At 35.8% G+C, this 13,784-nt stretch overlaps 1 protein-coding gene across 2 annotated transcripts in view; it reads left to right on the top strand.

Moving 5' to 3' along the window:
* The window catches only part of LOC132096160 (adenylate cyclase type 8-like), a 46,631-nt gene extending 37,446 nt beyond the window's left edge, over window positions 1–9,185 (top strand). For both annotated transcript variants that reach the window (XM_059501376.1, XM_059501377.1), the window contains 5 exons: window positions 3,173–3,331; window positions 6,437–6,583; window positions 6,850–6,942; window positions 7,081–7,195; window positions 8,554–9,185. In XM_059501376.1, the coding sequence (XP_059357359.1) occupies window positions 3,173–3,331; window positions 6,437–6,583; window positions 6,850–6,942; window positions 7,081–7,195; window positions 8,554–9,038 (999 nt within the window). In that variant the 3' untranslated portion in view covers window positions 9,039–9,185. The remainder of the gene's footprint in view (window positions 1–3,172; window positions 3,332–6,436; window positions 6,584–6,849; window positions 6,943–7,080; window positions 7,196–8,553) is intronic.
* The last annotated feature ends 4,599 nt before the right edge of the window (window positions 9,186–13,784 follow it).

Consider the following 13,784-nt stretch of genomic DNA (forward strand, 5'->3'; position numbering starts at 1 on the left):
TGTGTGTGTGTGTGTGTGTGTGTGTGTGTGTGTGTGTGTGTGTGTGTGTGTGTGTGTGTGTGTGTGTGTGTGCGCGCATGTGTTTTAGAGGTTAATGGAGGTTAGTCTTATTGATGTGTTTTTAATAATCAGTCGGACAGTCGTACACCCCTATCTGCCCCACTTGCATAATTACTCCTCATAAAATCATCTTTGAGAGCATTCACAAATAAATGCAAACACACTCATGCATTTTACACTCATACACATGCATAAACACTTACATCACACTCTGACTGTTAGTAAATTAATTTTTCAATCTGGACCCCTTTGTGAAACAGTTCCAATTAAAGCTGGATATTAATGTATGCAGATGAGCGTGTGTTACTGCTTAATTAGGTGGGACCTTGTTGGAGCTCTTTGGCTGGAAGAGAGCTGATGGAAGCCAGGTTGAACAGAGATATCAGAAATGCAGCACAGCTCACTTCCTGTTAGAGTCGAGACGTACCACAAAGGGTCATGACACTGCCAAGGAATTTAAGGGTGCTTACTGCGTACAGTGTATGAAAAAAAAAAATCAGTGATGTCTAAAATGATGTCATCATCTACTCGTGTTGCTTGAGGACAAAAGGAGATTTTTAGCTTTCAGAATATCTCGGCTGTTTTTTCATGCAGTAGAGATAGATGGTTGTAAGAAGTAGTCAAGCTCCAAAAAGAAATTCTTTAAAGAAATTAATTTTTTTGTTGTTGTAAGGAATCATTAAATTATCAAAAATGTGTCAGTAAATATTTAACATTTCAAATAAATGCTGTTCTTTTGAACTTTTTATTCATCGGGGGATAAAAAGTGTATGTTTTAACATTGATTTTAATAAGAAATGTTTGAGCACCAAATCAACATATCAATATTTTTTTCTGGAGGATCATGTGACACAACACATACTGAAATAATGGCTGCTGAAAATTCAATGTATTTGGAATTGTGTTCATTTTAATTCATTTTAAATGTAAAAAAACTAATTGTAAAAAATATTTCACCATATCTTTTAGACTATTTAATCAAATAAATCCAGCCTTAGGCATAAGAGACTTCTTTCAAAAGCATTTAAAACATTTATTGACCTTTGGAAAGGTGGTTTATTTTGTCCTTTTAAGAGAGTAAAGTTGGAGTTTAGATTGGAGGAGAAAATCTTAAACCCTCATTAAACTGTCTGTGACATTTCAAAGCACTTTAAATGTGATGTTTTATATTGCTCTGATAGTCCCATCTAAAAAAATCATGATTCATCTTGTGAATCTGAAGGACAGCTGTGAATGTAGATTGTGTTCTGAAGAAAGTTAAATGGAGTAGAGCAAATGCATAAATTGGGCAGAGGGCACAAACCTGTGCTGGTTTAGTTACCAGGAAGTAGAAATGACCCAGATGCAGACTGTCCCACATATCAATTTGCGAAATCAAGACAGAGACTTTAAAAGCTCTAAAGAAGTCTTAGGCCAGCAAGTGAAACTGAATGTTGACTTTATTCACAATCCAGTTACTGAAACCACATACTGTACCAGATGTGGTCAGATTTATAGTGTAAACTGTAATCTGTCCTGATGCCTCATAGACAGCCCTTCTTGGTCTTATACGTGCAATAACACAAACACTGTGAGTGATTTGTGTATTCATGAAATCAGAGACCCTCCTATTGAAACTGAACACTAGTGGTCACAGGAGACACATCTGTGACACTTCTCCAGATATAAACAGCAAAAATGCATCAGTTTACCACTTGATCTGATCACTTGAGATCAATCTTTATACCAGGTGTAAATAGAGCTAACTTAACCAGAAGAAATACATTTATATGTGCTGTCCAAATGTAAAACAAGCTATTCATTCAGTGTGGATTGGTAACAAGGTTTATGGTATCTCGCTCTGGGGCTCGGCATTAATAAAATAATAATAAAATGTGAATAACCTATAGTGGTCTAGTTAACGACTAGTATAATTCAGCTGAGAATATGGCACTGTTGGAAAATGAAATCTGATTAACCTCAACAAACCTGCAAAACTGCATGGAGCAATGGGACAAAATCACACCTACTAAAATGAGCTAAAGCACTTAACGTAACGTAGAAATGTTGACATTGATGCAATTGAATGGCATTGTAAATAGTAAGATGTGGGGAGTTAAAGCTTTTGTAAAAAAAAAAAAAAAGATATTTTTTAAAGATAAACCTCTATAAGAACATCAGGAATCAATGTTGTAAAGCATTTGTACATTTTAATTTTTTCTGATTATGAGTTATTTTCCAAATTTAAGAAGAAAGTGAACATCTGTGCATCTTTTCTGTCACTGATTACCTACAGATGCTTTCTCTTCTGGTTGCTAGGATTTGTGTGTGTCTTTTTTTCCAGTGACTGGATTGTGTTTGCTGAGTGTGTATTTGCGATTTATCTGCCTAGTATTGCTGACAGTTATTAGATATACCCATTTTTTGTCTCTCTTTTCTTTGAAACTTAAAGTCTTTTCTTCTTATATATTATATATGTATATGTATGTATGTATGTATGATTTGAGGATAGTCACATTTATTCAACTACAGCACATTAAATAGGTTAAAAGTGACAGAAAATATGTGTATAATGCTACAAAGCTACAAAAATCATTTCAACAAATTTGTAAATTGCAAATAAATATTTTCAGCAAGTTTCTTCATCATCAAATCAGAATAACAGAATGATTTCTGAAGCATTATGTGACACTTAAGACTAAAGTAATGGATGCTGAAAATTCAGCATTGCATCACAGGAATAAATTATGTTTTAAAATATATTGAAATAGAAAACAGATATTTGAATTGTAATAATATTTGACCATATTACTGTTTTTTCTGTTTTGATCCAAAAAAATGCAGCCTTGGTGAGCATAAGAAACTTCCTGCTATATATTTTATGTAATTCATATTTTGTCCCCCTCTGTATGTCTTTTCTGAGTTTAGTAGCAGGGGCAAATTCATAATATTTTTTGCATTTGTGCAGACAAACATTCAGTCTTGAAGTGTGATCAGATGATATGTGTGTGTATCTGGTCAGTTATTGAGCTTCTCTCTGACTTGTACAGCCATAGATTATGGCAATCTTTCTCTGCCAATGACTGTGTGATCTGTTTTAGTTCTGACTAGCTTTATTCTCTCTGTCTCTCAGCTGGAGTATACTGCTCGTCTGGACTTCCTATGGCGTGTACAGGCGAAAGAAGAGATAAATGAGATGCGAGAGCTGCGTGAACACAATGAGAACATGCTTCGGAACATTCTCCCCAGCCATGTCGCACGCCACTTCCTGGAGAAAGACAGAGACAATGAGGTAGAGAGACAGAATGGATTTGGGTGTGTCACTCCTTTAGTCTGACAGGAAAAGCATTGCAGCACTCAGACAGCTAGAACATGTGAGGAGGAGAGGATGAATCACTGACACTTACACTCTCTCTCTTCTTTATTCTGCTTTATTGACATGACAGTTAACTACGGAAGTCAATAGTAATTAATACAAATGAATAGTTAATATACATGACATTTACATGTTGTCATTTAGCAGACGCTTTTATCCAAAGTGATTTACAAATGAGGACAATGACATGACAAAACAAGACTATTTCAGACGGACAGGCAAAGTTTGTAACTCTGTTCCAAAATGTAGTGAGCTGCCTAAAAAGACAGCATCCTTACTATCCCAAAACATCAAAAGTGATAAGTGTTCTGGGATGTTGTGCATAGGTAACAACTCTGTGTAGTTGTATTGATTTCAGTTGAGTGTGACTTTAGCATGATGGTAGGTTAATGGCGCATCATTTTACAAATCATAAAAACAGCAAGCACACATATGTATTTATTTATTTATTTTGATGGAATTAATACTTTTATTCAGCATGGATGTATTAAATTGACCAAAATTGACAGTAAAACATATGTAATCTTAAAAAAAAAGTCTATTTCTATTTCAATTAAATGCTGTTACTTTCATTAAAAAAAAATCTAATATTACTATATGAAGTAGCACAACTTTTTAAAACCGTGATAATAATAAGAAATGTTGCTTGAGCCCCAAATCAGCAGAGTAGAATCATTTCTGTAACTTTAACGATGCTGAAAATTCAGTTTTCCCATCACAGCAATAAATTATAATTATATAACATTTTTAAAAATATATTCAAATTGTAATATTATTTCACAATATTACTGTTTTTGCTGTGTTTAATGTAATGTTATATTGTATTATTATAATTCTTATTTTTAAAAAAAAATCAGCATAAGAGACTTGTTTTAAAAACATTCAAAGAAATATTTCAAACGGTAGTGGTTTAAATCAGTTATTTTAATTACACTGAACTTGTATTTCTGAGCTTGCTGAAATACGTTCTAATACTTTCTGTAACATTGTTTTTCTTCTGGCAGTGATGTTTTGCTATTTTCTTTCTTTTTCTTTTCTTACCTACCTGTCTTTCTTTCCTTCCTTCATTTCTTCCTTTCTTTCTTTCTTCCTTCTTTCTTTTTGTGAAGGCGGCCAGTGTTTAGGTGCTCTCTTGTCCTGACGTGACTCCTCTGTTTATTTCTGGAATGTTCCGCTGTCAGTCAATCAGACAATAGGGAGGCTAAATAATGGAGCTGTATAACTCACAGATAAAAAATGCATCCATTAAGCTTGTGTATGTGTGTTTGGGAGAGAGAGAGAGAGAGAGAGTATTTAGTTGCTGTAATTATCCGATTCATTTATAATCAGGTGGAGTATTGAGGCATGATTTAAATGCTGACGTTAAATGTGTATTTTGTTTGTGTGTGTGTGTGTCTGCGCTTGAGTGTGTGAACTATAATTTACGTCTCTCTGTGCTATTATTAAGATGAGAAAATGGTCACTCTTCCTCACACACACACACACACTTAAAGGGCACTGCAGTCATTTAGTTCAGTGACAAACACTTATTAAGTGTATTATTACCTGTTTTCTACACTTGTCTTCTGCAGTCACTGACTTTTTATACAAATGATCTCTCAGCAGTGTTGGCATGCAGTGATGACATCATGCGTCAATGGGGCGTATCAGTGCGATGCTGAATGTTTGGGTGTATTGAGAGAGTTTAACCTCCTCTAATGTTGATCATGCTATTGTCCACAGCTCTCTCTTTAAACCGCAAAGTAGTTAGAGCAGTGGCCTTGTGGCTTGCACACTTTACACCTTAAATATACGTAATTAGTCACACACTTTATATGAATTGTACACCTAACTTGAAGGCGGGGTATGTGTGTGGCACCTGTGAGGTCTGTGCATAGCCATGTGTATATGTTAAGTGTCCGAATTTTTAAGGCTTTTTAGAGTTTGTTTACACAGGACCCGTGTGTCTTGTGTTTTGTCTTATAATTATTGCACATATGCAGAATTTTATATGCCACTGTAATACTTTTTTGCTGCATTTTTTTTGCTGCAAAATAATTAATTTACATTTAGATTATATTATTAAAATATATTATTATTATTATTATTATTTATAGTTTCAATTTTTATTGAAATGCTAGTAATTTGGTTGTGTGTTTTGTCCTTTCATTATTTTTTGGGCAAAAAAAATAAATATTTATTATTATTATTATTATTATTATTATTATATTATTATTAATTATTACTTTTTTATTGCGACATTTCTTTGTTTTTAAGATGAGAAATTAAATATAAAAATATATGATATTATATTATCTTATATTATTCCTTAATTAAATATAACATTATTAATATTTAATATATTATGTAATATAACACACACACACACACACACATATATGTGTGTGTGTGTGTGTGTGTGTGTGTGTGTATATTAGTGCTGGCAAACAATTAATCGTGATTAATCACATCCAAAATAAACGTTTTTGTTTACATAATATATGTATGTATACTGTGTATACTTATGATGTATATATAAATACACACACATACAGTCAATATTTTGAAAATATTTACATGCCTTTACATGTATATATTTATATTCTTATATTTTATATTATATATAAATATATTGAACATATATTTTTCTTAAATATATACATCCATGTACACTGTACACACTGTATTGCACAATTTATAACAAAATTTGTGTAAACCATGTTTTTTGTATGGTGTATGTGTTTTATTTGCATTATCAGATATCAGCCTTATCAGATGCATCTGTTCTGCCTCCTGTTCTTATGAGGCAATCAAGTGTGTTTGTTATAAAGCTACACTGCCCTCTAGTGGAAAGTTGTAAAAAGTCACCCCATGCTGCATAAACAATGTGCACTGTTATATTGTTCTGAAATTCATTGAACCCACTTTTCTATATGTACTCACATCTGTTGTTTTAAAGCTCAGTTGTGTCAAATGGAACAAAACTTTGCAGTTGACCTCATTGCAGCGAGGAGGTTTCTAATGTGTGATCTCCTTCCGTAGGAGCTCTACTCGCAGTCATATGATACGGTGGGAGTGATGTTCGCCTCCATTCCAGGCTTTGCTGACTTTTACTCGCAGACTGAAATGAATAATCAGGGTGTGGAGTGTTTGCGGCTGCTCAATGAGATCATCGCTGATTTTGATGAGGTCAGAATTCTAGTAGCACAAACATGCTCTTGTTTAAAGGCATAGTTCACCAATAATCCCCCATGTTGATCCAAACACATTCAGTGACCAAAATTACAGCATACAGGTTTGTCATGAAATGAACTGTCAGTTTAGGCTGAACTATCCCTTAATGTGAATGATTCTCTCTAAGACACACAAATCCATCATACCTGCTCAGAAGCTGCTGTTGAATGATTAATGCTACATATGTAGACTGTCATATCTGAAAGATTGTCTCTCTACAGTTGCTGGGGGAAGAGCGATTTCAGGACATCGAGAAGATAAAGACCATCGGCAGCACATACATGGCCGTGTCAGGACTATCTCCTGAGAAACAAGTATGAAAACACACACACACCCCTACAGAAACCTACACACTAATGCATACTAAAGCAGATATTACTGGATGTCTTATAAACCTGTAGTATCTAGTTTAGTTTGTGCATTAATCTTTCTATATGTGTTTGTTACCATAGCAATGTGAGGATAAATGGGGGCATCTGTGCGCGCTGGCTGATTTCGCCATTGCTCTGAATGAAAGCATTCAGGAGATCAACAAACATTCGTTTAACAACTTCCAGCTCCGAATCGGTAAGAGTCAAAAGATTCAAACAGAGAATTCAGAAGAACCTTTGGAAGTGAGAATGGAGCGCAACAGTGACTGGCCACTTTTAGATCAGCCTCGATTTCAGAAGTTATTTTCCTGTTTGTTTTCTCCACAGGCATTTCAGAACAGTTTTATAAAAGATTCAAAACCATAAATCATGCTCAGCTCTGAGATGATTCACAATATTACAAATTGATTTGATGACAAAAAAAAAAAAAAAATATATATATATATTTAAACAGAAATTTTACTTCGGAAATATTATTGCAAAAGATATTTGAGGTTACTTGATTATTTAAGGATATTTGATTATGTCATTTGCAATGCTTTGTGTTTCTGTTTCCATGGTTTCTTCTCTGACTGGTCAGTGTCCTTTCAGGATCATGGGTAATGGAGTTCTTCACCATGTGATTTATTTTAAAATCATGATAACAACTATTTATTAGTATTATTTTTATCTCAGGGGCATCTAAACAAAATAAACTGCCATTCCAAAGTATGAGTAAGAGGTCAGTAAGGTTTTATTTTTAAGAAATTAATACTTTTATTGTGCATTAAATTAGATAAAAGTGACAGTAAAAATTACAAAAGATTTCTATTTCAAATAGAAGCTGTTCTTTTGAAATCTCTTCATCACAGTATCCTGAATATATATATATATATTTGGCCAAGAACAAATCAGCATATTAGAATGATTTTTGAAGGATCCGGCGACACTGAAGACTGGATTAATGGCTGCTGAAAATTAAGCTTTGCATTAAACAAATAAATTACATTTTAAAATTAATTAAAATAGAAATATAAATTATTTATCCTGTTTGTCTAGCCCTTATCACCTTCTAATATGTTTAATAATTTATTTAGCTTTTTATAGCTGACTCTACTCTGTCATGGCATAAAACAGTCTAACAAATTAATTATTTAAAAATATAAATTCTAAAGAGGCCCCACACAGTTAATTGACAACCTCAGGTCTTGAAATATTTATTTAGTGTGACCAAAATCAGTGTTTTCTGATGAAAGTTAAGGATTTATGGTCCCACTTTATATTAGTTTGCATTAACTACTATGTACTTATTGTATTGCAAAACACTGCTATTGAGGTGGTACGGGTTTTTTTTGTTATTGGGTGGGTTTAAGGGTGGGTTAAGTGGATGGGTCAACAGTGTAATTATAAATGTATTTACACCAATTGATTACAAATTACAGCTGTAATGGATTTTTTTTTAAGTACAATGTAAAAACATGTATGTACACAATAAGTGAACATGCTGAAGTGCATGTTAGACCATTTAATTTTTTTAACAGTGAGAAATGCTGATGCTGATTTCTCTCTCCTCAGGTATGGCTCACGGCTCTGTGGTCGCTGGAGTGATCGGCGCTAAGAAGCCGCAGTATGATATTTGGGGGAAGACGGTTAATCTGGCAAGTCGCATGGACAGCACGGGTGTGAGCGGGAAGATCCAGCTCCCAGAGGAGACCTACGCCATCCTGAATGAGCGCGGCTTTGCCTTCGAGTACCGAGGCGAGATCTATGTGAAGGGCATCAGCGAACAAGAAGGCAAGATTCGTACGCACTTCCTTGTGGGCCGTGTGCAGCCCAACCCGCTCATCCTGCAGCCGAGAAAGCTCACAGGACAGTACTCGCTCGCCGCCGTGGTGCTCGGCCTGGTCCAGTCCCTCAACCGGCAGAAACAGAAACAAATCCTCAATGAAAACAACAACTCAGGCATCATGAAGGGCCACTACAACCGCAGAACTCTGCTGGCACCAGGCGGTCCAGACACCAGCCACGCCGAGGTCACGGACAAGAGCGAGCTGGCCTAGAAGACAAGGAAAACAGACTGCGTACTTAACCAAAAGACTGAGCTGTACTTCAGACTGCTGCCGCTGACTGAGTGTCTCTCTTGCTGTCTGTGTTTCTTTTTGTATTTATTTTGTATTTGAGAAACAATAAAGGGGTTTAATTTTTTTTATAAAGGTATGGGTTTCCTTTTAATAAATGTCTGTATGTTTGATTGTTTACATTCATGACGGTGCCTCATGTTATGTTGGAAATATTGTAACACTGTAACATCCCAAAACCCAGATTTTATTCAACACTTAAAACCAAAGTGGTCCCATCTGCAGCTTTTTTTTATATTGTTGACAGCAAAATAACCATATACATTGTTCATCAGTTAATTATTAAGCTGCAAAAAGCACAGTAATTATAGAGGTATCTAATTAACTTCAAATGTTTTTCTGCTGACATTGTGACTGATAGAAATGTCTACAATGGAAACAATGGTTAAGTGCATGATGTGCATGATGGTTAAGGAAAGACTCAAATCTCAGGAGACCCCTCAAGGTGAGAGGTAAGTAGCACACCCTGGCCAGAGGATAGGTAGCATGTCACGAGGCATGTACTCAGAAGAGTACTAACCCTCGAGAAGGACCCGTAGGTCATGAAGTTGCAGCATTATACTGGGGACCTGATGCTGGGAGGCTTCTGGAGAAGCCCGGGCTGCATGTCCAAGCCAAAGATAAGGGCTATCACCAGCCTGGATCAGTACCAATGAGCGAAACCATCACTATAATCGGTCAACAGCAGGAGCTCCTGACTTAGCAGATGGTCAAACCTAAAAAATCAGAAAACAGAACAGGTCAGAGTAGCGCTGCAGAAAAAAAGGCTAGTATTGATTACACAAAAACTATCAATGGAGTAGATGAAATGGATCGTACTCACCAACCATGGCTCCCACCCATGACTCTGGCTCATGGATATAGGCTGGAGGCGAAGTCCAAAGAGCACTAGGGTCCGGACCATCAGTAAGTAGAGTTCACTGAGACATAGGAACTAGCCAAAACATCACAGGCCCAACATAAGAGTCGATGCAATGCAATGCATGTGAAGGATGCTCCTATCTAGCCTCAGTCAAGAGGGAAGCTTTTTAGGGGAATTAAGGGGAGGAAGATGAGAACAGATGTAGTTCTCTTAGAGGGGGGTGAGTAGATGGCTCAGGTTTTACTCTGGTTCAGATGAGAGTGTTGAGAACGCCTAGTTTGGATCACCTCACTCAAATCTTGCCTGTCACCCTTAGATTCATAACATTTTTGCTTTTTTGAGCCCTACTCACAGGTGGGGTGCGAGCCGCGACACTAGTCATCTGAGCCCGACCTGCTGCCATGTCAGCCCTGCCATTCAAATGAAATGTATCCTAAATGGGTTTGAATGACAGAGAGGGAGCCTTAAGAGAAGATGTCTCCCCCATAGAGAGATAGCATGCCAGCGTCTCTTCAACAGGGGGCATCTTCTCATAACCATTCTTACGCATCCCCTCGATGTTGGCATAACTAGTATGCTGGAATCAATGGATGCAAGATGAGAATGAATTTTTCACTCCCATGAGCCTACGCTCTTTCCCGACGTCATCAAAGTACGTCTCATGTTATTATTTTGATTGAGTGACCCCTGGTGGCCAAAAATTCCATACTGCACGTTTAAGGTATGTTTATAACAAATTTCTTTCTCAGTCTGCACTTTTAATGTTTTTTTGGGCTCCTGGCCCACATAGCCTTAGGTTAATTAAATGAAGTTATATAAAAAATTAAAAAAAATTAATTACATATTAGGTTACTCTGAATATATATATTTTTCAATTATTTATTGAGATTTATACATTATCTGAAACATTTATAAATAAGCTTTCCACAGATGTATGGTGTGTATGGACTGTACAATATTTGGCTGAAATGCAACTATTTGAACATCTGAAATCTGAGGGTGCACACACAAAAACAAATCTAAATACATAGAGAAAATTGCCTTTAAAGTTCAAATGAAGTTCTTAGCAATGCATATTACTGATCAAAAATTAAGTTTTGATATATTAACGGTGGGAAATTTACTAAATATCTTAATGAAACATGATCTTTACGTAATATCCAAATTTTTTTTTTGGCGTAAAAGAAAAATCGATCATTTTGAGCCATACAATGTATTTGGCTATTGCTACAAACATGCCCGTGCTACTTAAGTTTGGTACATACTGTATACTATACACACACATGAAGGTGGCAGTGCAGGTCTGTCCTGTAGAGGGCGACGTTGACTCAGTAGTAGTTGTGCCTTCACCACTGATCAAATGACTGAAGAAATACAACGAGTCTATTTGTGTGCATGTAGGTAGTACTCTCTTAACTTAAGTCACTGTTAATAGTAGTAAATAATTTTTTTATTTCCATAGTAAATTGGTATTTATTTTATTATTTACTGAATTGATGTAATGTTTCAACTGTGATGTTTTTTTATCTCGTTTTTCTTCTTCCCACTCGTAGGTGTTGTCTCCATGGAAACAGATCTCCTCTTGTCAGTCGGATACGCATCTTCCGACTGTATTTCTGACGGGTGGGCGGGACTAATAATCACATCACTCCTGTCTCCCTCTTGACAGCTAATCAGGGATGTTATGATTCTCGTGCTGTTTTATTCATTAACTGAGGGATAAAATTGAATGGAGGCAGTTGCCATGGTGAAAAGTGTAAATCTTTGATGTCGAGTGTGATAAAGTGTATATGTGAGAATGGGAAAAAAGAGAGAGAAATAGAAGGGGGGTTCAAATGATCATCCAAAGATCAAAGAGTTAAAATGCCTGAAAACTGGCACAGATATGACCTCAGCTGTGGCACTGTAGGGTGTGTGTGTGTGTGTGTGTGTGTGTGTGTGTGTGTGTGTGTGTGTGTGTGTGTGTGTGTGTGTGTGTGTAATGATGATGTGTTTGTTACTTGACAAGCCATCTGTGAACAGCAGATTTTTTCTCAGCACTGGATGCTCACACACGGTTAGTTGACACACAACATGTCCATCAATGTATATATATATTTTTTTTTTTCAGCAATAAAAGGGATAGTTCTCCTAAAAATGAAAATTCTGTCGTTAATTACTCACCCTCATGTTGTTCCAAACTCATAAGTCCTTCATTCATCTTTGGAACAAAAATTAAGATATTTATTTTTTATGAAATTCGAGACAGACACGTAATAAGGATATTATTAAAACATATTATCCATCTGACATTAGTGGTTCAACCGTAGTTTAATAAAGCTACGGGAATCATTTTTATTCTTCTCTGTTTCACAGTAGCGCTATTATGAAGAGTAACATTGTTGAACGGAGCATTGTTGAATAAAGTTGTTATTTTTGTTTTCTTCGCACACAAAAATATTCTCATAGTGATTGAACCAATGATGCCACGTGACGTGGACAATTTTGTTGATGTTTATGGCACCTTTCTGAGCTTTGAATGTGGTAATACCCTTGCTGTCTATGCAGGGTCAGAGAGCTCTCTGATTTCATTAAAAATATCCTTATTTGTCTTCTGGAAATGAACAAGGTCTTTCAATTTCAATTTTAAATTTCAGTTTATTTATAAAACACAACTAAACACAACTACTGTTGATCAATGTGCTGCACAAAGTAAGTAACCACAAACAGAATTAAAAACAAAGACAAGGTCACAAATAAAACCGCAAGACACAGGGCAGAGCGTATGCAAATCATGTATAATAAGCCAGATCAAATAAAAATGTTTTTAACCTGGATTTAAAAATGGATAGTGTAGGGGCAGTTCTGATTTCTGTAGGAAGGCTATTCCAAAGTCTCCGAGCAACTATGGCGAATGCTCGATCACCCTATACTTAAGTTGGCAGATCTGAGAGCTCTTGCAGGTTGGTGGACTATCAACAGGTCCGAGAGGTAAGAAGGTGCTAAACCATTTAAAGACTTAAAAACCAATAAGAGCACTTTAAATTGAATCCTGTAGCACATAGGTAACCAATGTAGCGACTGCAGGACAGGGGTGATATGCTCACACTTTCGAGCTCCCGTCAGGACTCTGGCAGCCATGTTTTGAAGAAGACTGATCCCCAAATAAATAGAGTTACAATTATTAAGCCTCGTGGTGATAAAAGTATGAATTACTCTTTCAAAATTAGTAAAAGAAAGAAAGGACTTCATTTTTATCAGGGTTCGCAACTGATAGAAGCTTGACCTCATAACTTGATTGACTTGTCTATAAGCTTTAAGGCACTGTCCAACACCACACCCAGATTTTTCACATATGGCATTACATAAGGTGCCAGAACACCAAGATTTAGATTTGGTATACCGTGTGTATCCAAAGGGGTAAACACCACAATCTCTGTTTTACTCTCATTCAGACTAAAAATTTTTTAAAGACATCCATGCTTTAACATCCATAAGGCAGTCGGCCACCGGGTCTAATCCATTTTTCAGGTTTAGAATGACACAAGGATGAGTAATTAATGACATAATGTTAATTTTTGGGTGAACTATTCCTTAAGTTAATATTTGTAAGAAAATTTAACCCTTGTGGATTGTTCAAATTCACTACCCTTTCGAGTTGTTCGGGATGAAAACATCCACTAAATTAAACTGCTGTAAAAATTTATCAGATTCATATTTTTTTTTTTCAAATTTTTTTTGCATAAATCTGTTAATCAACTTCAGTCCTGACTACCCAAACTACCAAATGTTTTTAAAAAATCCAAGATTTTAACTCTTTAATTGCC

Source organism: Carassius carassius, chromosome 20 (assembly GCF_963082965.1).
Source record: "Carassius carassius chromosome 20, fCarCar2.1, whole genome shotgun sequence".
Lineage (NCBI taxonomy): Eukaryota > Metazoa > Chordata > Actinopteri > Cypriniformes > Cyprinidae > Carassius > Carassius carassius.